Raw genomic sequence first — 23,767 nt, 5'->3', positions numbered from 1 at the left:
AAATTGGAATCACTCAATTAATTAAATTCCATGTCACTTGAGATATTTTATACACATTTTTGTTAATTAATACACACCACTTATTGAATAACCGCATATTAACGAAATAAATTATTTACCGATGGGGGAGACACGAACCCTAGACTTAACGCATACTAAACACTAACGCTATCCACTACACTATACACGCAACTACAATATTTGAGCATATAATATTCCTTATATACTCTACACATATTTCATGAAAATGAATTTACATAAACACTAATAGACAATAACGATAATAAATAATAAACAATTATAACACTATTTATACACAATAAACTCACAACGCGATTATATAGACGTGACAGGAAACCGACGCGACGGACAAATTGAGACGACCATTTTTAAATGGATGCCATGATAATTAATTTCGCGCAACATGTATCGAAATTTTGAACTAACTATGGATCTCCCAACCAAAGTTTATATGGATGAGACAGCCATATGTGAAAATCCATAGCATGAATTGTAAGCCCAACCATGCCTATGGATGTCACATCCATATTTGATTCAACAATATAATATGGCTCCCTCATCCATTGAATATGGAATATGCTTCCATTCTGAAAGTTGTCTCTTCCATTGAATTGGATAACACAACAATATTCTGCTCAACAATATTTTTATGGATATCTCTTCCAGACCTTTTTTTGCGTGAAATTTAGCGACTGAAGCATTTCAGTAAAATTCTCACTGAAATCCAGTAATATGTCACTGGAAATCAGTTAAATTAATACTGTTTAGATACAATTATTTTCTAGAATTTTTAACTACAATTTTTTTCTAAATCAATTATTTTTAATCATTTTTCTCCAAAATTATTTTCAAGATTTGAATGTAATTATTTTCTAGAATTTTCAACTATGATTTTTTTCTAAATCAATTATTTTTCTCCAAAATTATTTTCAAGATTTCAACTTACTTATTTTCTATAATTTCTAACTAAAATTGTTTGAAAAATCAATAATTTTTGAGAAAGTTTTTTGAGAAATCAGAGAAAAAAAGAAAGTTCACCAAAAATAATTCTAATAACTACGTACCTACTTGTTTACTATTCATTTTTACGAAATTTCTATTAATTGAAAATTTTCAATTAAAAATACATTTCAAAATTTCAACCAATTTCAAACAAATTTCAACAAAAATTGTTCTTTAATTTCAATTGGAAATCGTTTGAAATTTAATTATTCGTGGTGATTTAAAAGTTTATAGGTAAACAACAAAAATTTAATATTTTTAATATTTTTAAATAATTTCAATAAAAAAAATAAAAAATAATATATAAACAGTACAAAAAATATTCTTTTTGTTTAAACAAAATTTAGATTTGTTCACGACGTAACAAATTTTTTTCAAATTGGAATTGTGGTTCAGGTCTGCGTTACAAGCATTATATTTTGTACGACAACGTATGAAATGACTTCTGTAAGTTTTACAATTCCTGAGATTTAGCGTTGACGCTGAGTGCCGAAAAATAATTTTTCCGTTTAATCAAAAAAGAAACTTATTTTTTCATAAGTTTTAGGTTCAAACAGTGTGTTAAAACTTAAAAAGTTTCAGTATTCAGTACTTTCATTTATAATACTAATGAAATTAGTGTATATTTTGTGTTATTATCTTGGAAAAAAATTATGAAAAAATTTTTTCGATGTTTAGTGTCGACGCTAATTTAAAAGATGTATAAGATACCTATATATAATTTTACAGTTAAAAAAAGAGGAAAATTACTTTCCTTTTTATTTAATTTTGTGCTTATCTTAAGATATCTCCGACTACAATGCAATTTTACATGCTTCTACAATATCAATTGTGCATCCTGTACCAAATATTTATCTTCGCTTGGCGAGGAAATACCATTACTATAAAGGTAAAATTGTGAATAATTGACGCGCTCTAAAAAAATCTACCTAAGAAGCAAAAAATTGGAGGTTATGTTTGTAAATTTTTGAATGAAAATAAACAAAGAGATTCAACTCTCAGTTTAAGTTACTGATGTTCAATTCTTTATAACATTTAAAAAAATTAATAAAAACTGATTTTATTTTTACGCAATTAAACAGAAACATTCAATTAAGATAAAATTAACACAAACATAACCTTAAATGATTTGCTTCTTAGGCATCTTTCTTTGGAGCGCATCTGATGTAAATTCATTTTATTAATAATAATGTCTTATTAAAAATTAAAACCTTATAAATAAATAAATTACTATTAAATTATTAAATTAAAATCTAATAATTTAGTAGTAATTTATTTATGTATTATTAATTTATTAATTATTTAAAATTACAAATATTTATTAATAAATGTTCCTTAGAGGGCTAATTAGCCATATAGGAACTTAAAATACACTGAGAAAACGATTTATTTGATTCAAACATATGTTTACATAAAACTTAAAATATCTTTGCTATATACAGTCAAACATATTTTGGTTCATTTAAAGAAATAATATATTTAATTCAAACATAAGTTGTCGTTGATTTTAAATTATTTATAATCAACTTTTAAGTTTGAATCAAACATAAAATTTTTAAACATAATTTTTGTTTAAATCAAAACAGAAAATATGTTTGAATTAAATATAATTATTCAAACAAATAATATTTTTGAATCAAAGCAGTAGATATTTTCTATATATTGGGATTAAGCTCACAAACTAATTTCAATTAAATAAAATCACTTAAAATTATTTTTCTATTTAAATTTAGTATAATGTTTTCTCAGTGTACTTAAATAAATAAATAAATTGCTAAAATAATTGTGATGCATCGCGAAGAAAGTGATTTAAGAGACAAAAACTTATAGGTTATGTTTGTTATCTCTTTATCTCGAATAAAGGATTCTTTTTTAATTATGAGAAATAAAAAATATTTCCCAGGCGGAAATTTCCCACTGGCAGGGTACCGCGCCTGTACAGACGTCGGTAAGACTGTACTGGCATGGATCCGCCTGACGACCGGAGCGGTGCAGACATTGTACTGGAACCTGACAATGTGTTGTAGTGGCTGCGCGCCTGGCTCGGTACAGATTTAATGCCGCCGAACAACCGGCGTTGTACAGGCATTCGTCCGCCTAGCAAGCGACGCGGGCCAAATTATATTCTCTATTGAAAAATAAAATAAAAAAAAATATTTAATTAACTATGCATGGTGCATGTTAATTAACATTTATTTATAGATCATTTGAAGCATTTTTTACACATTTTACATTTTTTTTACACATTAAAATTCTAAACGCTCGCAGTAGGATACGAAGCCCAAGCCTATCCTAATCTACGCACCGAAGTCTAAAGTTTTATTATATTTTTATTTAATCTTCAATGTTTTTAATATTTATCTTTATTTTATTATTTAGGAATAATTAGTTGAACACTTCACTTTATAACTATTCGAAATCAATACAAAATTAACTAAAATAAACATTTGTAACTTACTGCGTTTCATTTATACTTTATAACTGTTTTTAAAAAAGAGAAAAAGATGAATGTAATTAATTTGAAAGAAATATTAAATATTAATTAACATTCACCTTGCATAGTTAATTAAACATTTCTTTTATTTGAATTTTTAATAAAGAATATAATTTGGCCCGTGCTGGTTGCTAGACGGACGAATGCCAATACAACGCCGGGTGTTTGGCGGGCTGAAACCTGCACCGAGCCGGACGCATTTTGCAATAGAATGACAGTGCGAATGTACTTTCGACTCTTTAAAAATTATTAATACAAAAAATGTTTAAAGTATGATGGATTAAATTTATTATTATTAATTTTTATTATAAAAAAAAGCAAAACTTGTCAGATTTTAAAATATATTTGTGGTAAGATTTTTAAAAGCGCATTTATAAAAAAAATTATCCAATATAAAAATAAAACTAATTTGAAAACTAGTAACAATTACTATATTCTAAGCATATTCTTATTAATAAATTAATTAATTAATAATTTTTAATTCACTTATTTATTGATTTATTATCAATAAATAAACAAATAAGTAATATTAAATAAATCCAATCAAATTTATTTAATATTACTTATAATTTATTTATAATAAATCAATAAATAAGTAAGTAAATTAAATTAATTAATATATTAATAATAAGATAAATTATATAGTTCTCAGTCGGTAGAATGCCTGTACCGCTCGGGTCGTTAGACGGACGAATGCCAGTACAACGCCGGTTGCTAGTTGGTATAAATTTTGATCCGGCGGTCGGATCAAATCCTGTACCGCGCCTGTACCGCCGACAGTAGAAAGACTGTACCGAAAGTCGGATACGACTTTGTACCGCGCCAGCAGAAATTCTCATCCGAATCGGTACAGACTGCCTGCACTGGCATTGACTCTCCAATTCAACCGGCGCGGGCCCTAGACGGTTGGACGATCCGGTATTCGTCCGACTTTTCCGCCTGGGTTTTTATTGAATATTTTTATTGCAATAAAGTGTTAAACTTAATTAGTTTGGATTGAGAGTTAACCCACTTTATGTATTTTTACTCAAAATATAACAAACATAACCTATAAAATTTCCTTCTCTTCGTTAGTCGTCACAACTAATAATAATTGAATTACACCATAATTAAACAAAATTTTGTGGTAGACTGAAGAATTGAAAGATGCAATTTATGAATGTGGATGGATATCCGTACCAAATTCAAAATTTAGAAAATCCCTTTGCATTATTATGTCACAGTTACAAGTTCCATTGACATTACGCGTTGGAAAATTTTTTTTACTATCAGTCGACACTTACTTCAAGGTAAATCTTTCTCACTATTTATACTTTAATTGTTGTTAATTTACATAGAAAATTTTGGATTTTGTCAGACCCACACACCGGAATAGTCAATTCTAATGTATTTTTTTACGCTGCGTCCGAAAATGACCTCTAATTGTTCTATTATGTTAGAATTTTGAAATATTTTAACCCAAATGTGTAAAAAGGCCGCTTTTGTCAATATTTAAATGTCCATGAAGTCAACAAAATACTACTTTAAGTTTTGGTTTAAATGTCACAATACAGTGCTATATTTCATCTTTCGAATCTATTTTTCTTATTTTGATTTAATTTATTTTGGCTGAGTTATATCAGTTTTCACAAATTTAGGTTAGAATATTTCAAAATCTTGACGTGATGAAACAATTTCGAGGTCATTATCGGATTCAGAGTAAAAAATTGCATTAGAAATGAATATTCCGGGTTGTGGGTTTATCTATTCGATTACAGTCACAATTGTTAATAGTAATAGAAAAAAATTAATAACATATAATTATTAATGTCTTTTTAATTATAAAATGACTATTTAAGTAGTAGTAAAACATATAATTTTAGTTTAATTTAATTTTTATAGTAAAATAGGGTCATTTGGGGTGAAAAATAGATATTCTGTTTACATTTACCCAAATGACCCTATACAATTTTATTATTATTTTTTTTACTTTTTACACTAAAGAGAAACGCAAAATTAACTGCTTGCGACTAATGCAAATTTTTTCATTTATCAGATTATAAAATTGGCCTACACATTTTACGTTCTACTGAAGCAAATGAACATGAAAAAGGAATTAATGGAGCAAAAGTAGAATGTTTAAAAATTACATCGCAAAGGCGATAATTACATTTTGTCATACGCAATATAAAAAAATAATTGCAAGCTTTTAATTAATTTCTTTTGAGCAGAGAAAATTTGTAAAATAAAAGTGAAGTATAGAGATAAGTTTTAAACTAATCTTTCTTTTCTTCCATTTATTTTAAATTACTCAAATTTCGTCAATTTTTTAAAAACTGCAAAATTGTGTAATATTGAGAAATATTAAGAAACATCTCTTCAATGAAAGCTTTTCTTTTATTTGGGTGAAATCAACATTTTATGGACAATTTTACAAAAGAAAATTATTTGTTAGTCAAATTTAGTTTTTTTCTAAATATTAGTTTCTTAATAAAAACTATGTTTATAACAAACAAAACAGAATTGTTTTCTTGGTGAAAAGTATGTTTCTCTTTTCAATCGTAATTTATAAATTTTTGTGAAATCTACAAATGAGTGTGTTTTATAAATTAGTTATTAAAAACAATAAATATAGAAAATGATTTTTTTTTACTTCTCAACATGGAGTTTTTCGTTTTTTCCCAAAAATTATATTTTTGTTCCAAATAAAGAGTGACCTCCAGTGATGAATTAAAATTGAATAAAATTCTAAAGATGGAATTTTTCCAAAAACAATAAATGTACAATATGCGAGTGTTAGAATCTAAACCCATATCATTCAAGAAGTCCGTTTTTCCCTTTACGTTTGTACTCGCCGTTTTTATTTATGGTAGGCTAAAAACAATTGATAAACAATCTTATAAATAAATTAACACGGAAAATTTCTGCACATAGGTTTATTATTTACACAGAAAAACTAAAAAAACTGTTTTTCACGTACAAAACAAAAAATTTTGTGTAAATATAATGAAGTTTTTTTTTTGAAATAGGAAGTTTTAAAAATTAGTAAACTTTTGATTTATTTCGCTTTGGGTGTCAACTTCAATATTCCGATGTGATAAAGAATTTTAAGTCTTACATAAATATATTAGAAACTATTTTTGTTATGAACGCCATGTGAATACAGTGAGTGCTGCATAGGGTGGTCTAAAAAAAGTAAAATCGGAATTTTAATGCTCTCACCCCCTAGGATTGTTCTATATGGAGAAAAAAATACCCCTATTGTTTGAAAATAATAGTTATTTTCGTATCAAGGGCGCAATATAGGTGATTTCGCCAGAGTCGTAATCACCTATTTTGCGCCCATGATGCTAACATATTTTTTTGTCCTAACTGCATGGAAAGTATGTCATTGAGGGCACGAACTATTAAACGCTTATATTAATTAAAAATTAAACCCTATATAAATGTTAACTCTTTGAAGTCTATAATGATAGACGTTTTAATATAGAAATAAGAAAACAATGTATTTAAAATTGACAATTTTTCCAACCGAAATGGGAACAAAACCAAATTTGTCATAATTTTTTTTAGAGAAAATCGAAAAAAATTGCACATTTTTATAGACAAAATAAAACAAGTTAAAAATGTTTTCATTTTTATAGTTAACATAAAAAGAAAGTCGAAAATATCGCATTTTAGTGAAGAAAATCGAATAATTAACATGCGGGCGCAAAATCCTCTCCGCCAGTTCGGAGGAAGGGGAAGCGGGCGCAAAATATTTTGCGCCCGCTTCCCCTGCCCCTGGGTGGGAATGAGATACTTTGCGCCCGCTCTAAGTGCCCGAAATGACATACTTTCCGTGCAGGTAGGACAAAAAAAATATTTAGAGGTTGCTCAAAGCGCTCAAAGTTTCCCATGTAAAATGCATGGGAAAAAACACTTTTTCGTAAAATTGGTATAGAATCCTTGAAAATAAATATTTTACATTCAGCAAACTCTGTTTCTCTTCATAAGCCTTCAAAGAATAGTGCTAAATTGTTTATTTAATCATTAAAAAAAAAAGGATGTTAAAAAAGGGTCGATTTTTGACCCCGAAGCGAGAAGTAAATTTCAAGTGAACTCTTATACATTTTGAGCCCAGGAATCGAGTAGTAACCTTCATTTCCCCCTATACCCTCGGGAAAGTGGTGAAAATCAGGAAAAACCATGGAAAGTCCGAAAAATAAGAATTAAGTTGGAATAAGAGCAAAAGGGATAAAAACATATCATAAAATATTTTCTGGTCTACAATTAACTGCCACATGCTTGGTTACTGTCGGAAAAGTCGGAAAATTTATGAAAATTCCTTGAAAAATGTAACAAATTCTTTTTAAGTGGTCAGAATCGGTTTAGGGTAGTGTAAAGTTAACTTAGATTAATTCCAAAACAATTTTATATTTACAATGATATCTAGACTTTTTCCTGATGTCCGAAGAATGTGTTAAAATCTCGGAAAACTCAGGAAAAGTCAAAATAATAAAAATAATCTATTTACGTTGTTTCAGAACTGGCAGAAGTAATTCAAATTCATTTCTAAATTATTTTTTGGATTAGGAATAACTGTTGCGAGTTTTAATATTGACGAAAAACTCGGAAAATCTATATACGAATTGAAAAAAAAATTGAAACCAAAAATTGAGCTTTGGTAGTCCCGGAACTGTTGTAGGTTTCAATTCAATACATAATTTTGACTTTTCCGCGATTTTCACACATTTATTGGTGAAATGCATATTGGTATGCCGGTTCTAACCTTGTGGAAATTGTTTGGTATATTTATTGAAAATTTTTAAAAATATTTTGTATCAAAAATTTTCACGCCTTCTATTAGTTTGGGGCACTTATGTCTTTTTTTAATCGATTTTCAATTAGGGGTGGATTTTTTAGGGGGTCTCGCCGGTTCTAACCTTGTGGAAATTGTTTGGGATATTTATTGAGAATTTTTAAAAATATTTTGAGTAAAAAATTTTACGCCTTCTATTAGTATGGGGCACTTATGTCTTTTTTTAATCGATTTTTAATTAGGGGTGGATTTTTTTTGGGTCGCGCCGATTCTAACCTTGTGGAAATTGTTTGGTATATTTATTGAGAATTTTTAAAAATATTTTGAGTCAAAAATTTTCACTCCTAATAGTGATATTTAATATTTTATTATTATGCATATATGTTATTTGGAAAGGGGTTGTTTTTCACCCCCAATATTAAAATTTTGATAATTTTTTGTTAGATATTTGTTGTATTTACTATTCTGAACAAGATTATTGCAGAAAAGTTCATAAATAAAAAAAAAAAATTTCGTTCAAATGAACGTTCAAAACTTTAGGGTCCTTCAATTATAATTTTTTTTTGATTGTTCGATATTAGAAACATTTTTATACTTACATCATCTTCTTTATAGGATAATATTTTTTCCAAAATTATGGTAAAATTTGACTAAATAACATGTAATATTCTGTTCTCAACTGTAGAAAAAATGTTGTTCCCGCAACTTGTATAAATAATTAATTGGCATTATCACTGTTTGTAATTAACATGGAGTAACTAATTGATTGTAAATACCGATCAAATTTTATGTACCACTCTACTTGTCTCGTAACTGAAAACTCATTTTATCAAGTGGAGAATTAACATCATCAAATTACCTACTATCGGCCCAAAAAGAACTGGCCCCTGACTTTGAAAGCTCACAACGCAGGTAAAAAAAATCGTAGAGAGTTAAGACAAAGTCAAATACGTAGCTTACTTATCTAGTTGTTTGTATACAAAATTCCATAAGTCAAAAAAATTTTTTGTTTAAGTTATGGATTTTTAATTGAAAAAAATACATGGTTTTTTGCATGTTTTTGAGAATAGGCTACTTTGAAAGCATGTAGCTCATTTAAAAAATATCCAATCGACATACTGATTTTTTTCAGTAATATTCGTATCTTTCTTAAATATATAGTGAAGAATTTTTTTAATTTTTTAATTAACATTCGGAGATTATTTAAATCAAAAATAAAAAGTTATCTCTCTTGCGAGCAGAAGCACAGCTTTGAAATAAAAAGCAAATTATGTAAAAGTTTCTCCTTAGACAGAAACAATTTGAAAAAACTTGTAAAAAAATTTTGTTTAACATTTATTTATAAAAATGTTTTTCATTTTTTGCTTTATTACACCATTAAAGCAAGGTGCAGGCTATCGTAAATCTATTTTGCAAAGGCGCCGAGGTCTAAAATCTTGGGAAACCCATTTTTTCTATCAGCGCTCAGGTATAAATGAGTCTGTATGTTTGTAACTGAGAAGAATTGAGAATTTAAGTGCAATAAGGGAATACGCTCAGTGTAAAGTAGATAGCAAGTATCCTCTTATTGCATGTAAACCCTCAATTTATGCAAAGAAAAAAGAAATAATTGTAAAAAGAAATTACATAATATTATTTGTTTCAAATAAATTAAAATAAAGATTTATGTTAATCAGATTCAAATAATTAAGTTGAATAAGATTAAAATAATCGAATTAAAAATGGAATATTTAATTTAATTAAAAATTGAATAATTAATTGTATTAAAAATTAACTATTAAATTAAAAATTAAATATAAAGCAGGTAATATTTAAATAAGTCACTTATCAATTATATAATTATTACTTTACTTTTAAATTACCTGATTTAAAAGTGTTACAAGTAAAAGAAAAATATTTTGTGTTTAAAGGCCCTCCTTCCTATACCACTGCTAGAACCCCAAAAAAAAGTCTTTAAAGTTGTAAATAACTAATAAGAATAGAAGCATCATATAAAAAAAAGTGCGGTAGTTTACTACTGTTATAGAATTCTCTACTGTTGACAAAAGGGTTTCATGTCCGACTGCACCTTGCTTCAATGGGGTAATAAAGCAAAAAACAAAAAACATTTTCATAAATAATTATTAAACAAAATTTTTTTACAAGTTTTTTCAAATTGTTTTTATCTAAGAAAAAACTTATGCATAATTTGCATTTTATTTCAAATCTGTGCTTCTGATCGCAAGAGATATAACTTTTTATTTTTGATTTAAATAATCTCCGAAAGTTATTAAAGAAATTAAGAAAATTCTCCACTATATATTTAAGAAAGATACAAATATTATAGAAAAAAATCAGTATGTTGATTGGATATTCTTGAAATCAGCTACGTGCTTTCAAAGTAGGCTATTCCCAAAATCATGAAAAAAACCACGTATTTTTTTCAATAAAAATCTATAACTTAAACAAAAAATTTTTTTGGGTTATGAAATTTTGTATAAGAACGACTAGATAATTAAGCTACGTATTACACTTTGTCTTAACTCTCTATGATTTTTTTTACCTGCGTTGTGAGCTTTCAAAGTCAGGGGCCTGTTCTTTTTGAGCCGATAGTAATTGATGTTTTTCACAGAATTTGTAAAAAAGTGTCACTTATTCTTCATTATTTTGTGACTACAACTAAAAGTAAACAATAAATTTTTGGTCCAGGGGTTACTTGGCGCACTCGACTTTATTCGAAAGTTTTAAGTTGAATGAATTTTTCTCTCCACTCAAGTTGAAGTACTTGATGAACTATAAGTTCGTACAAAGTTTTATTTTTATTCATCAACTTTTGTGGAATAAGTATATAGATTAAAATAATTGATTTTGGTAATCCAAAGTAAATTTTTAATCTCTTCATTTTTTTGTTATATCTTTCCAGGAAATGATTTTAAAAAAGCTCAGATATAAAATTTTGAACTCTAATAATTCATTTTCAAAAGTGACAATAAGGAATTTTTGATTAATATTAATATTGTTAATAAAAAATTAATAATTATATAAAATATCCCTTCAGGGGTAGGGGAGTATAGTCAAGGTTGGACCACTGTCTAGGTAGGCCATACGCGATTTTTTGGACAATTCACTAGCGCCACCTACGCGCATGCCTGTCGAAGCTTGTCTTAGTGGAACCTAACTTTTTGTTCAATTACATTTTCGGAGAATCAAAAATTGTGTTTTCTGTGACGTCGGTACAAAAAAAGCTTAAAAAAAGTTTTGTGCATCATGTAAAAAACCATTAATAAAAGATTTTAAAAAAATGGAATCGTCAAGGCAAGCATGCAGAAATTTTCTGGGACTTATGGTTGAAAGAAAAACAAAGTGAAAAATCGAATCCCGAAACGTATTTCTTTGTGTTTACAACAATTCGGTAAAGTTACTTTCTGTCAAGGTCGGCCACTTTGTGTTCAATTGTCCAAATTCATTTTTAAAAAAAAGTTATAAACAAAAGTCAAAAAGTGGGCCGACCTCAACTATGTTCCCCTACTAGGCGCGGTTTGGTCGGGTTTTAATAAAGTTTAATATTTCGTAATTTGTATATTATTAAATACCAAAAAATAACCCTATTTAAAAAATGTAAATGAAGAATGCGTTTTTAAAATAATTTTATTGTAAAATACCAATAGAAAACTTATTTTACTATATCATATAATGTTTAAACTTTAAATCGTATATCTATGCAATTAAATTAATATAATTAAATTTTTTTTCTTAAATTGAAGCTTAGATGTTACAGCAAGTTTTTTGTGCAATAAGGATTAAAATAAGCAAAAATGTTTGAATTAAACAACAAAGAGTGAAAAATGCGCCATGTAACCCGATTTCCCCTAATAAAATTATTATTACAGCACTAAGCTTCTGTAGTAATAATATTTAACCTTTAAAGTACGCACTGATTGCGAGTACAGATCGCCCCGGTGTTTGGTTCAAATGCGTTCCATTCTTAAAAACATGTCATTGTTTACCCAGGTTAAAATCCCCGTACAGGATCCTTAAAGGATCCTCTCGGGATCCTGTGCAGGTCCTGTGCAGGATCCCGAGCGGATCCCGTGCAGGAAATTGGAACAGGGTTCCTGTGCAGGTTCCGATGCAGGAACCTTAGCTATCAAAGGTTCCAGTAAAGGTTCCTGTACAGGAACACTTGCAGGATCATGTACAGAAAACTTTTTAATTTTTTTAATTTTTATATGTTAACCCTTTAAGGACCAAATGTACAAAAATGTTATCCGAAATTTGGGAGCAATTTTTAGTATGAAAACGGATTGCTAAAAATTTTGCAATAGACATTTCTTAAAGCTCAGGAACCGCTCTTTCGAATGCTGCAATAACAAATATTGAAAATTTATAAATAAACAAATTACATACAGTTATTTAAAAAAAACACAATTTTGTAAAGATTTTTTTTTGAAAATAAAATTTTTTTTATTATTTATGGCGAAGGAATACGTCTCAAAGGTAAAAATATCGCGTCAAAAATGTCTAACCTAAAATGTTGTAAATTAAAAATTTGAAAAAAACAAAATGGCGTTCAAAGTTGACTTTTTAATAAATAATATACAGCAAGTGCACATTTTTTTAAAAACCTCACAGATTCGCTTGAAACTGGTTACTCGGGGGTTTTTGGGGTCGCTGATTACAAATATGATAATAGTTTTTAAAAATTCAAAATGGCGAATCCAATATGGCGGACATTTTTTTCAAAATTTCATCGGATTCGCTTGAAACTGGTTACTCGGGTGTTTTTAAGGTCGCTGATTACGAATATGATAATAGTTTTCAAAAATTCAAAATAGCGAATCCAATATGGGGGACACTTTTCAAAACTTCACCGGATTCGCTTAAAACTGGTTACTCGGGGGTTTTTGGGGTCGCTGTTTACGAATATGATAATAGTTTTTAAAAATTCAAAATGGCAAATCCAATATGGCGGACATTTTTTTCAAAATTTCATCGGATTCGCTTGAAACCGGTTATTCAGGGGTTTTTGGGGTCGCTGATTACGAATATGATAATAGTTTTTAAAAATTCAAAATGGCGAATCCAATATTGCGGACATTTTTTTCAAAATTTCATCGGATTCGCTTGAAACTGGTTACTCGGGTGTTTTTAAGGTCGCTGATTACGAATATGATAATAGTTTTCAAAAATTCAAAATAGCGAATCCAATATGGGGGACACTTCAAAACTTCACCGGATTCGCTTAAAACTGGTTACTCGGGGGTTTTTGGGGTCGCTGATTACGAATATGATAATAATTTTTAAAAATTCAAAATGGCAAATCCAATATGGCGGACATTTTTTTCAAAATTTCATCGGATTCGCTTGAAACCGGTTATTCGGGGGTTTTTGGGGTCGCTGATTACGAATATGATAATAGTTTTTAAAAATTCAAAATGGCGAATCCAATATGGCGGACATTTTTTTCAAAATTTCATCGGATTCGCTTGAAACTGGTTATTCGGGGGTTCTTGGGGTCTCTAATTACGAATATGATAGTAGTTTTCAAAAATTCAAAATGGCGAATCCAATATGGCGGACACTTTTCAAAACTTTACCGGATTCACTTAAAACTGGTTACTCGGGGGTTTTTGGGGTCGCTGATTACGAATATGATAATAGTTTTTAAAAATTCAAAATGGCGAATCCAATATGGCGGACATTTTTTAAAACTTCACCGGATTATCGCTTAAAACTGGTTAATAATATTAAACTTAATAATAATAATACTAATCATAACTATTTCTTTGTTATAATAATAATACTAATAGGAACTGTTCTTTGTTATTATCTAGTTTTGTCTGTCTTTGAAGCCTCATAAATAAAGATTAATTATGTTTAAGGGGCAAATTTTCTCGAGTGTACCAAAGTCAAAATTGCAAGTTGTTGGATCGGGCTAATATTTTCACAGTATTTAGTAATATGTATGACTAATTAACTACCACGTAATATACACCTATATTTTTTTTAGTATAATATTTTTTTTATTTTTCTTTCAAAAAGGACCCTTTTTTTCTTTTTCTTGTACCAAAAGAAAGCTTAAGATGTGTACTTTCAATATCTAAAACGAAAAAAACGCTTTTTTTCGAATTATTAATTAATTAATTAATAAAAATTGAAATATTTTACAACAAAATAAAGTTAACGCAATTCTAAAATTACTACTGTAAAATATTACAAAAATTAATGTATATGCTCCGAAATTTTTATTTTTTGAAAACTACTATCATATTCGTAATTAGAAATCCCAAGAACCCCCGAGTAATTATTTTTAAGTGAATCCGATGAAGTTTTAGAAAAAGTATCCGCCATATTGAATCGCCATTTAAAATTTTTGAAAACTACTATCATATTCGTAATTAGAGATCCCAAGAACACCCGAGTAATTAGTTTCAAGTGAATCCGATGAAGTTTTAAAAAAAGTATCCGTCATATTGGATTCGCCATTTTGAATTTTTAAAAACTATTATCATATTCGTAATCAGCGACCCCAAAAACCCCTGAGTAACCAGTTTTAAGGGGTTATGCCACTCTAGAAACCGAAAAATAGGTCCGTGGCCGCACCAACTGTTCCCGTAAATTTTGAAATATCTTGAGTATATAATTTTTTATTTATTGTACATTACAATAGCTAAAGCAACACGTAGGATTTTTTCGATATATTGATTTATGGTCAGGCGCACTTCTAAAGTTAACCTTTCTAAATTCTACCAAAAAATCGTCAGTAAATTGTTAATAACAAATGAACAATACAAAATAAAAAAAAATCCTACGTGATGCCTTAAAAAATATATTTTCAAAGATGTTTGTGAAGTTTGAACTTTATCGGTTGAAAATTGTACGAGTTGTTAGTGCGCCCAACTCGAAAAATGTAGTTTTCAGATAATCGCGTTTAAAGTTTAAAGTTAATATGCTCTTCACATGCTTGGCTATGCCTAACTGACTGAAACAGACGCTTGCATACTGTTTGTGAAGCCAAATTGTGTAGAATAGACTATAGTTTAGACAGAAAAGTAGCCTTATACCTGCTCTAGATCCTTCAAAGATCACCTCCCGTAGCGCGTTAACAAAAGGACCTCGCCGCTACGAAAATACGAAACTACGAAAATAAATTACTTAGAGATTTTCCCTAGCCGTAATACTACGATATGTTATTTCTGATACCCTAAGGGACTATTTAATGCAAAAAAAAACGATTTTTTTAAATCCTAGAGTGGCATAACCTCTTAAGCGAATCCGGTGAAGTTTTGAAAAGTGTCCCCCATATTGGATTCGCTATTTTGAATTTTTGAAAACTATTATCATATTCGTAATCAGCGACCTTAAAAACACCCGAGTAATCAGTTTCAAGTGAATCCGATGAAATTTTGAAAAAAGTGTCCGCCATATTAGATTCGCCATTTTGATTCTTGAAAAACTATTATCATATTTGTAATCAGCGACCCCAAAAACCCCCGAGTAACCAGTTTCAAGCGAATCTGTGAGGTTTTTAAAAAAATGTGCACTTGCTGTATATTATTTACTAAAAAGTCAACTTTGAACGCCATTTTTGATCCGCCATTTTGTTTTTTTCAAATTTTTATTTTACAACTTTTTTGGTTAGACATTTTTGACGCGATATTTTTACCTTTGAGACGTATTCCTTCGCCATAAATAATAAAAAAAATTTTATTTTCAAAAAAAAATCTTTACAAAATTGTGTTTTTTTTAAATAATTGTATGTAATTTGTTTATTTATAAATTTTCAATATTTGTTATTGCAGCATTCGAAAGAGCGGTTCCTGAGCTTTAAGAAATGTCTATTGCAAAATTTTTAGCAATCCGTTTTCATACCAAAAATTGCTCCCAAAGTTCGGATACAATTTTTGTACATTTGGTCCTTAAAGGGTTAAGCAACATTTGACATACATAGACTTCATATTTCAATATGTTAGGCTCGTATAACAATGTTGGACAGAAAAATGTATTGCGCATTCGAGAAACTCATAGAAAACTACTGCGCAGGAGTTAAAAATATAAATAAATTAATTGAGGAAACTGTGTAGGATCCTTTACGGGTTCCTTACAGGATCCTTTATACTTAAGTACCTGCAGTTTACAAAACTGTAAAGGTTCCTGTGCAGGAACCTTCACAAAGTTTCCTGTACATGATCCTGCAAGTGTTTCTGTACAGGAACCTTTACAGGAACCTTTGATAGCTAAGGTTCCTGCATCGGAACCTGCACAGGAACCCTGTTCCAATTTCCTGCACGGGATCCGGTCGGGATCCTGTACAGGACGGGTACGGGATCCGCTCGGGATCCTGCACAGGACCTGCACAGGATCCCGAGAGGATCCTTTAAGGATCCTGTACGGGGATTTTAACCTATATTGTTAAATATTTTACTAAATTACCTAAAAATTAACAAGCAGTTTATTTTTAAAAGATTCATACTAAACATTCACTAGATTTACTAATATTTTACCAAATTTCTAAAAGATTTATTGAAATGTACTAAAACTTTATTAAAAATTTAATATTTTCTCTAAAAATTTACTAGAAATTTACTCTCTAAATATGAATTAGTAGTTTTCTACTAATGAAATAGTGCGGATTTGTTTACCAATTGAATTAGTAACAGTGTTGAATTATATTGGCGAATCAAAACGTTCTCTAAAAACACGAATTAACGAACACAAAAATAATAAAAACTACACAAAAACTGTAGTCAAAGCGCATCAATCTGAATTCAATCATGAGTTTGACTGGGAATATGCAAAAATTCTTGATCGTGAACCAAATTTCAATAAACGATGTTTTTCTGAAATGCTGCACATAAGAATTAACAAACATACAATTAATAAAAAGGAGGATATTTTATACCTAAATAATTTTATATTCCCCTAATAAGCAAATTAAATTCATGATTGATTTCTTTTTCAAAATATTGTCATCTTGTCATCGCCACGTGCTGTTTACATCTCAGTTCATTGACTCCTCCAATTTATCTAGAGTTCTATTTTTCTGTAAAACGATTTTAGTCTTGACGAAACGCTTTCCAAAACTCGACGTGCCAGTTATAACTGTGCGAATTTAATATGTAACGTGTTTTTGTGATGTGATAAATAATTTCTTTTTAAATTTATAACTTTTAAATAATTTTTTTCTTTTCGTCCTTATTTTTCGTCTTTATTTATGGTGTAAATTTATTGTTTATTTATTTAGGCTTAGCCTGATGATGATGACAAACTAAGTCATCGAAACGTCGCTATCATTTTAATTATTTGACATTAATAAAAAATATGACATAAAACGAATATGTCCATACTTTTACCTTCCACGGATCAAAATTTCTACTTACTTCTAATATAAAACAAATTTTTGAAGGGAATATCATCATTATAAAAACTAAAAACATACATAATGCGAGGCGACATGAAGGAACTTGTGGATAATTCTTTCTTTACATTGACTTGCATTGGTTATGCATTAAAACTTATTGTATTTATATTGCAACGCAATATACTCGAGGAATTTTTCGATAGATTGAAGAATCCAATATTTTTTCCTAAACGAAAGAAACATTTGGACGTGTTGAATAAATATACAATATCGGCAAGGACAAATACATCGATTTATATATCTCTTGTACTTGCCACTTGTACTTCTTGGATTATTTTTCCATTGGTTGATTCGAAACAGGTAACAAACTTTTCTTTTCTGTGTAATAAAAAGTTCCATTTATTTATTAGATTATATGAAATTGAGGGCTCGGATCGAAGAACCGACGCTTGTGAACGCACAGAACATTGCGAAGCGTCGGTTCTTCGATCCGAGCCCTCAATTATATTCACGCTTCTGCTTTTGAAAATTATAATTTACTAAAAATATAATATAATTTTATATATTTCGATACATTTATTTAACACTTACAAAATAAACTCGACAGGAAACATATATGTTGTTTAACTCACCTGAAACAAAAGGAAAAGAAAATACATTATATTAGAATTATTATCAACAGAATAAGTAATGAAAGCAAATAATAACTTCTTTTAAATAATTCAATTAAATAACTTCTATTAATAAATATTAGGGGAGACTGGGACTAAAACGGACAAGTCAAATATTTCCAAAACCGTGAAGAATTTCAAATAATATTATATGGGAATTTTTTTTTTAATTGAAGGTGTACTGAGTTTAGTAGAAAAAAAGTTTAATGAAAAACGTTAAGAAGAAAAAATATATTGCAGGTTAATTATTAAATGACGGTGTGGGGCTAAACCGAACGCTGTGATAAACAACAACCAAGCCTGCGAATACTATAATTTATTTTATATTAATTAACTATTTTATATTATATTCTTTGGATAGAACCACTTCATAAATAAATAAATAAAGAATTTATTTTAAAACATGAATTAGCAAGCGAGCTGCTGTAAACAAGCAAATCTGAAAACTATAATTCATACTATATTAATTACCTATTTTATAATTTATATTATATTCTTTGTATAGAACTACCTACAAATAAATAAACAAAAAATTGATTTATATTTTCTACATAAAAACGAAAATTTGTGTCTCATTCTTTAATTATTTAGCGGTGTCTGATTTAGCCCCATATGGTGTCCGGTTTAGTCCCACCAGTTTTGAGATCTTCGTTTTTTGACGTAGTCACCTTCGAAGCAATATATCACCAAAGTTACTGTAGTTTTTCAAAATCGAACAATTGCGATTTGTAGGTGAGGGAACAAGCTTCAAAACCGTATATATTAATTACTCTTTAGCAAAAAACATTTTTTTGTATGAGTTTTCTGGTCAAAGACCAAATCCGTCTGGTTAAGTCCCAGTCTCCCCTAAGTAATATTTTATAAGACTATTTATTACTAATAATTAAACAATTTATAAATTTTAAAACTTGATTTTCGTGAATTGACAGATTTTTTAACAGTAAGTAATATAAAAAACCGCTGCAAAGTTGTATGTTTTAACAATTCTCTTTGTGTTCATTTCATGAACACTCCCTGGTCAAAAAACCGGACAGATTTTGGACAAATCCGAAATTTGTCCGAAACAATGCGGTTTATGGTCAGGTTTTTGTCACCCGAAATTAATCTGGAAAAATCCGAATTCTATACGGTTTGTGAACAACTAGTGAAACCTGAGTTGGTCCGATGAAGTCCGAAATTAATCATTTAATTTTAACTAGTGAATCCGGAATTAGTCCGAAACAGTCAAAAATTAGTCCAGACAATTTAGTGAATGCTAATAAAAAATAATTATACAAGTTACACATATTAATTATTATTACTTTATGGTACATTCAACATATTTTTCGATTTATCTATCGCAATTTTATTTACATTAACTTAAAATTTCTAACGCTTTGGGATTCGAACCTACACCTATCTAACATTATATCGCACCGAAATCGAATACACTATACCACTCTCGCATGGGAGTTCAAATTCATAATAGAATTTATCAAGTGCCACGAAAAGAAATGCCAAAAAACTAACACATCAGTGTTAATTATAATATTAAAAAAGATAACTAATAATACTAGTGTAAAATCAAATTGACTGCAAAAATTATTACAATTAAATCCGGAATAAATCTGGTTTTGGTCAGGTTTTTGTCATACGAAATTATAATTACAGTTTGAATTTATCTGGTTTTAATACAAATTGTTTTTAATATACAAATTCAATATTATACCAAAATCATTCCGGATTGAGTCTTTGAATTGGATTGAATATGACTGTCTCAAACCGTCTGTGGATTGTATATAATTACAAATTCTTTTAATAAAATAAGACTTATTTTCGGACTGGGGTGTTTTGATCGGATTGCCGCTGACTATTACCGGATTCTTTGCATACAGATTTTGAATTGTTCCATACTTGTTTCCTATTAAATATTTTAACTGGATTAAATTCTTATTATTGCGGGCTGATTTCGTATTCTTTACATATTGATTTCGGATTATTCTGTATTTATTTTAGATGAGTTTCTTAATGGTCCTAATTTCGGATTGTTGCGTATTTGTTTCGGAATATGATTTTACCACAATAATTCCGAATTGAATCGGACTAATGTCGGATTCTTTGCGTAGAGATTTCGGATTATTTCATATTTGTTTCGGATTATGCCTTTTAATTGGATTAAATCCGGATTGTTGCAGACAATTGAGGCTCCCAATTCAAGAACCGGTCGGACGCTCGGATGACACGCGCTAGTACCAGTCGGGTAGCAGTGAGTGGCCCAGAGGCGCTCACTCGAAATTGCCCGGGCATTTGGGCAATGTCGATATCAGTAGAAATTATGACAAATGAGTTTGATTTAATTCAAGATTTTTTATTTGATGAGGAACAAAAATTTTTATACTTATTTGTTTGTGCAGGACAAACTACTGTGACACTTAGAATTACATAGTTTGTTATTTCTAAAGCATTTGCACTTGTTTTGGGCACATCCCGTTTTACAATTACACCTCTCGTAACCCTGAACACCAAATATGCTCTTCTTGGAAGCAGCTTCTCTCAATGAGATTTGCAAAGCTAAAACATTTTCCATCGCAATAATTGGTTTTATTAATTTCCGTTGATTATTAACGGCAATTGTGTCAAATCTTCGTAAATATCTAAAATCACTCGAATCCTTTTTGATTTTTGATTTTAAAAGTTCTACTTTTTGTACACACTCATCATATGCCACCGAAGAAAGGCCAAAACTATTATCAGCGCGTTTTTTACAATGTACTTCTTTTAAATAATTTTCAAAACGAAGTTTTTCATTTGAAATTTCCATGATCGCGCACGTCGATAACTACTCACAGCAAAATGCAAACTAATCAGTATAAATTTCGTTTATATTAATGAGTTATTTACCTTCGAAAGTTGATTGAAAACTTAAGAATATAAACCTTGTTTACATTATGATATTATACGTTAGATAGACATTGCCCAAGTCGGACCGGGCAATGTCGACATTGCCCGGTACAACCGAGTAATATGGATATTTTCTAACATTGCCCGAAAAAAACCAGGGCAATGTCGACAATGCCCAGTGACAGTGGGCAATGTCGACAGTGCCCGGGCATTGTCGGACATTGCCCGGCTCTTGAACATTGCCCGTAACATATATACAATCCACAGACAGTTCAATACAATCCATATTCAATCCAATTCAAAGACTTAATCCGGAATGATTTTAGAACAAAAACCTGTCCATAAGCAGACTGTTTCGGATTAGCTGCGAATTCACTGGTTAAACCAACCGGATTACTTCTGCATTTACTAGTTGCATATGATCTGACTAACTGCAGACTAAACCGGACTAATTACGGATTCAATAGTGATAAAAAACGGTATTGATTTCAAACTTAATTCATGGTGAAAAAACTCCACAATAAACCTTACTGTTGCGGACAAATTCCGGATTAGTCCGAAATCGGTCCTACTTTTTATTCAGCGTATTTACTTATGGTAAATGAAATATTTAATTCTGCAGTCAATTTGTTTTTACAAATTTACTAATATTATTAGTTATCTTGTTTCAATATTAAAATTAACACTGACTATGTGTTAGTTTCTTGTCATTTCTTTTCGTGGCACTTTATAAATTCTATTATGAATTTGAACTCCCATGCGAGCGTGGTATAGTGGTTAGTGTATTCGATTTCGGTGCGATATAATGTTAGATAGGTGCAGGTTCGAATCCCCAAGCGTTAGAAATTTTAAGTTAATGTAAATAAAATTGCGATAGGTAAATCGAAAAATATGTTGAATGTACCATAAAGTAATAATAATTAATATGTGTAACTTGTATAATTATTTTTTTATAAACATTTACTAAATTGTCCGGACTAATTTTTGATTGCTTCAGACTTATTCTGGATTCACTAGTTAAAATTAACTGATTAATTTCGGACATCATCGGACCAACTCCGGATTCACTAGTTATTCACAAACCGTATAGAGTTTGGATTTTTCCGGATTAATTTCGGGTGACAAAAACCTGACCATAAACCGCATTGTTTCGGAAAAATTTCGGATTAGTTCGAAATCTGTTCGGTTTTTTAACCAGGGTTATAAATATAATGAAAACTACAAACAACGTGTTTTATAAATAAGTTAATAATTATATTGTAATTATTAATTATATTATTATTAAGAGCATTTTACTTTTATACCTAAAATCAATGTAATTCTGACATGTGCCTCCTTTGCACCATGTGCCTTCAATCAATCAAGGGGTCTGTTCTGTAGGAAAAGTCAGTCTTGTTCCAATCTCATGCAGTCCTTCAGTCTAAAGTTTGTTATCTACCTTACAAGTCAGTCTTAAGTTCTGCTTATAAAATATTTGGACCGTTTTCAATTCTACGGGGCTCTATTTTTGATACACTTTTTAGTAAAAGAGAAATCTTCTTGGCACGTAAGCAACTTGTTATACAGGTAAGATATTTTGTTCATAAATTTGTTTCTGTGTAATATCTCCTTAAAATTTATTGACGGTTGGTTTGTTTCTACTTACAGTGGGACAAACAAAATTAAGGAGAAAAAACATGAGAATTTTATGACAAATAGAGTGTAGCCCTTTCCTTGTGAAAAATAATAATCAATAAAAGAATTCTTGATTTAAGTTCTGGCCATTGATTGATCATATCATATAGCAGTTACTTTACAAACTGGTTATAAAGACACAATAATGTGGCTTTTCTTTCAATGTTAAAATACGAAGTAACATTTCCCCACTTGTACAAAAGACATCCTAAGGATGTCTTTTTGCGGACGTCTTTTGGACTTGTACGTCCTATAAATGTTCTATGTCTTGGCCATTAGATGTCTTATAGACGTCTTTTTTATTCAACTTTTGAAAATTGAAAAATTTTCATAAATAGGAAATATTATTTGCTAAGTTCAACTTGGACTTAGGAATTCATGAATGTAAAATTCATTGGAATTTTTCTAAGTTAAATTCATTTCATTCACAAGTGAGATCGTTAACTTTGTAGAGCTTCATATCTGTCTTGAACGACTAAGGTGCTTAAGGCGCAGTGCTTCAATCTCAAGGTATCCGTGTTTGATCCCAGCTTCGTAGGAATTTTTTCATTATTTCTGCACATTTTAGAAAAAATAAAATTAAACTGTCTTTTAGGCGTCCAAAAAACGTCTTTAAGACGTCCTTTTTTATGTCTTTTGGACCAGACATGGAACGTCTTTTAGACGACTTTTAGTTGTCTTTTTGATGACTCAGAGACATTACCATCATTGTCCCCGAATTGTCCTCGGACAAAAATTGCCCACTGGGTTGTTTTAGAATCGATTCGAAAACAGTTAAATTATAGAGTTCATTTCAGGAAATTCGAATTTAGAATAAGGGGGCGTTTCTTTCAAGTACCTATTATTTCGCGACACTGGAACTTATGGATCTACGTCTCCTACATTGTAACATGCCAATCATTTTC

General features: G+C 29.6%; 2 protein-coding genes across 2 annotated transcripts in view; both read left to right on the top strand.

The window, feature by feature from the left end:
* LOC122509985 overlaps positions 1–23,767 on the top strand; it is a 38,765-nt gene that overhangs the window by 3,105 nt on the left and 11,893 nt on the right. Inside the window, exon 6 of the mRNA XM_043624349.1 lies at positions 17,707–17,997. Coding sequence (XP_043480284.1) covers positions 17,707–17,997 — 291 coding nt within the window. The remainder of the gene's footprint in view (positions 1–17,706; positions 17,998–23,767) is intronic.
* Positions 1,377–5,908, top strand: LOC122510034 (odorant receptor coreceptor-like). Its single transcript, XM_043624423.1, has 4 exons — positions 1,377–1,470; positions 1,808–1,912; positions 4,648–4,806; positions 5,553–5,908. Exons 1-4 carry the CDS (start codon positions 1,462–1,464, stop codon positions 5,628–5,630), a joined length of 351 nt encoding a protein of 116 aa, XP_043480358.1. The 5' UTR covers positions 1,377–1,461; the 3' UTR covers positions 5,631–5,908.

Source organism: Leptopilina heterotoma, unplaced genomic scaffold (genome assembly GCF_015476425.1).
Source record: "Leptopilina heterotoma isolate Lh14 unplaced genomic scaffold, ASM1547642v1 Lhet_65, whole genome shotgun sequence".
NCBI lineage: Eukaryota > Metazoa > Arthropoda > Insecta > Hymenoptera > Figitidae > Leptopilina > Leptopilina heterotoma.
The sequence above is the reverse complement of the archived record's forward strand: the minus strand, read 5'-3'. Positions and strand labels throughout refer to the sequence as shown.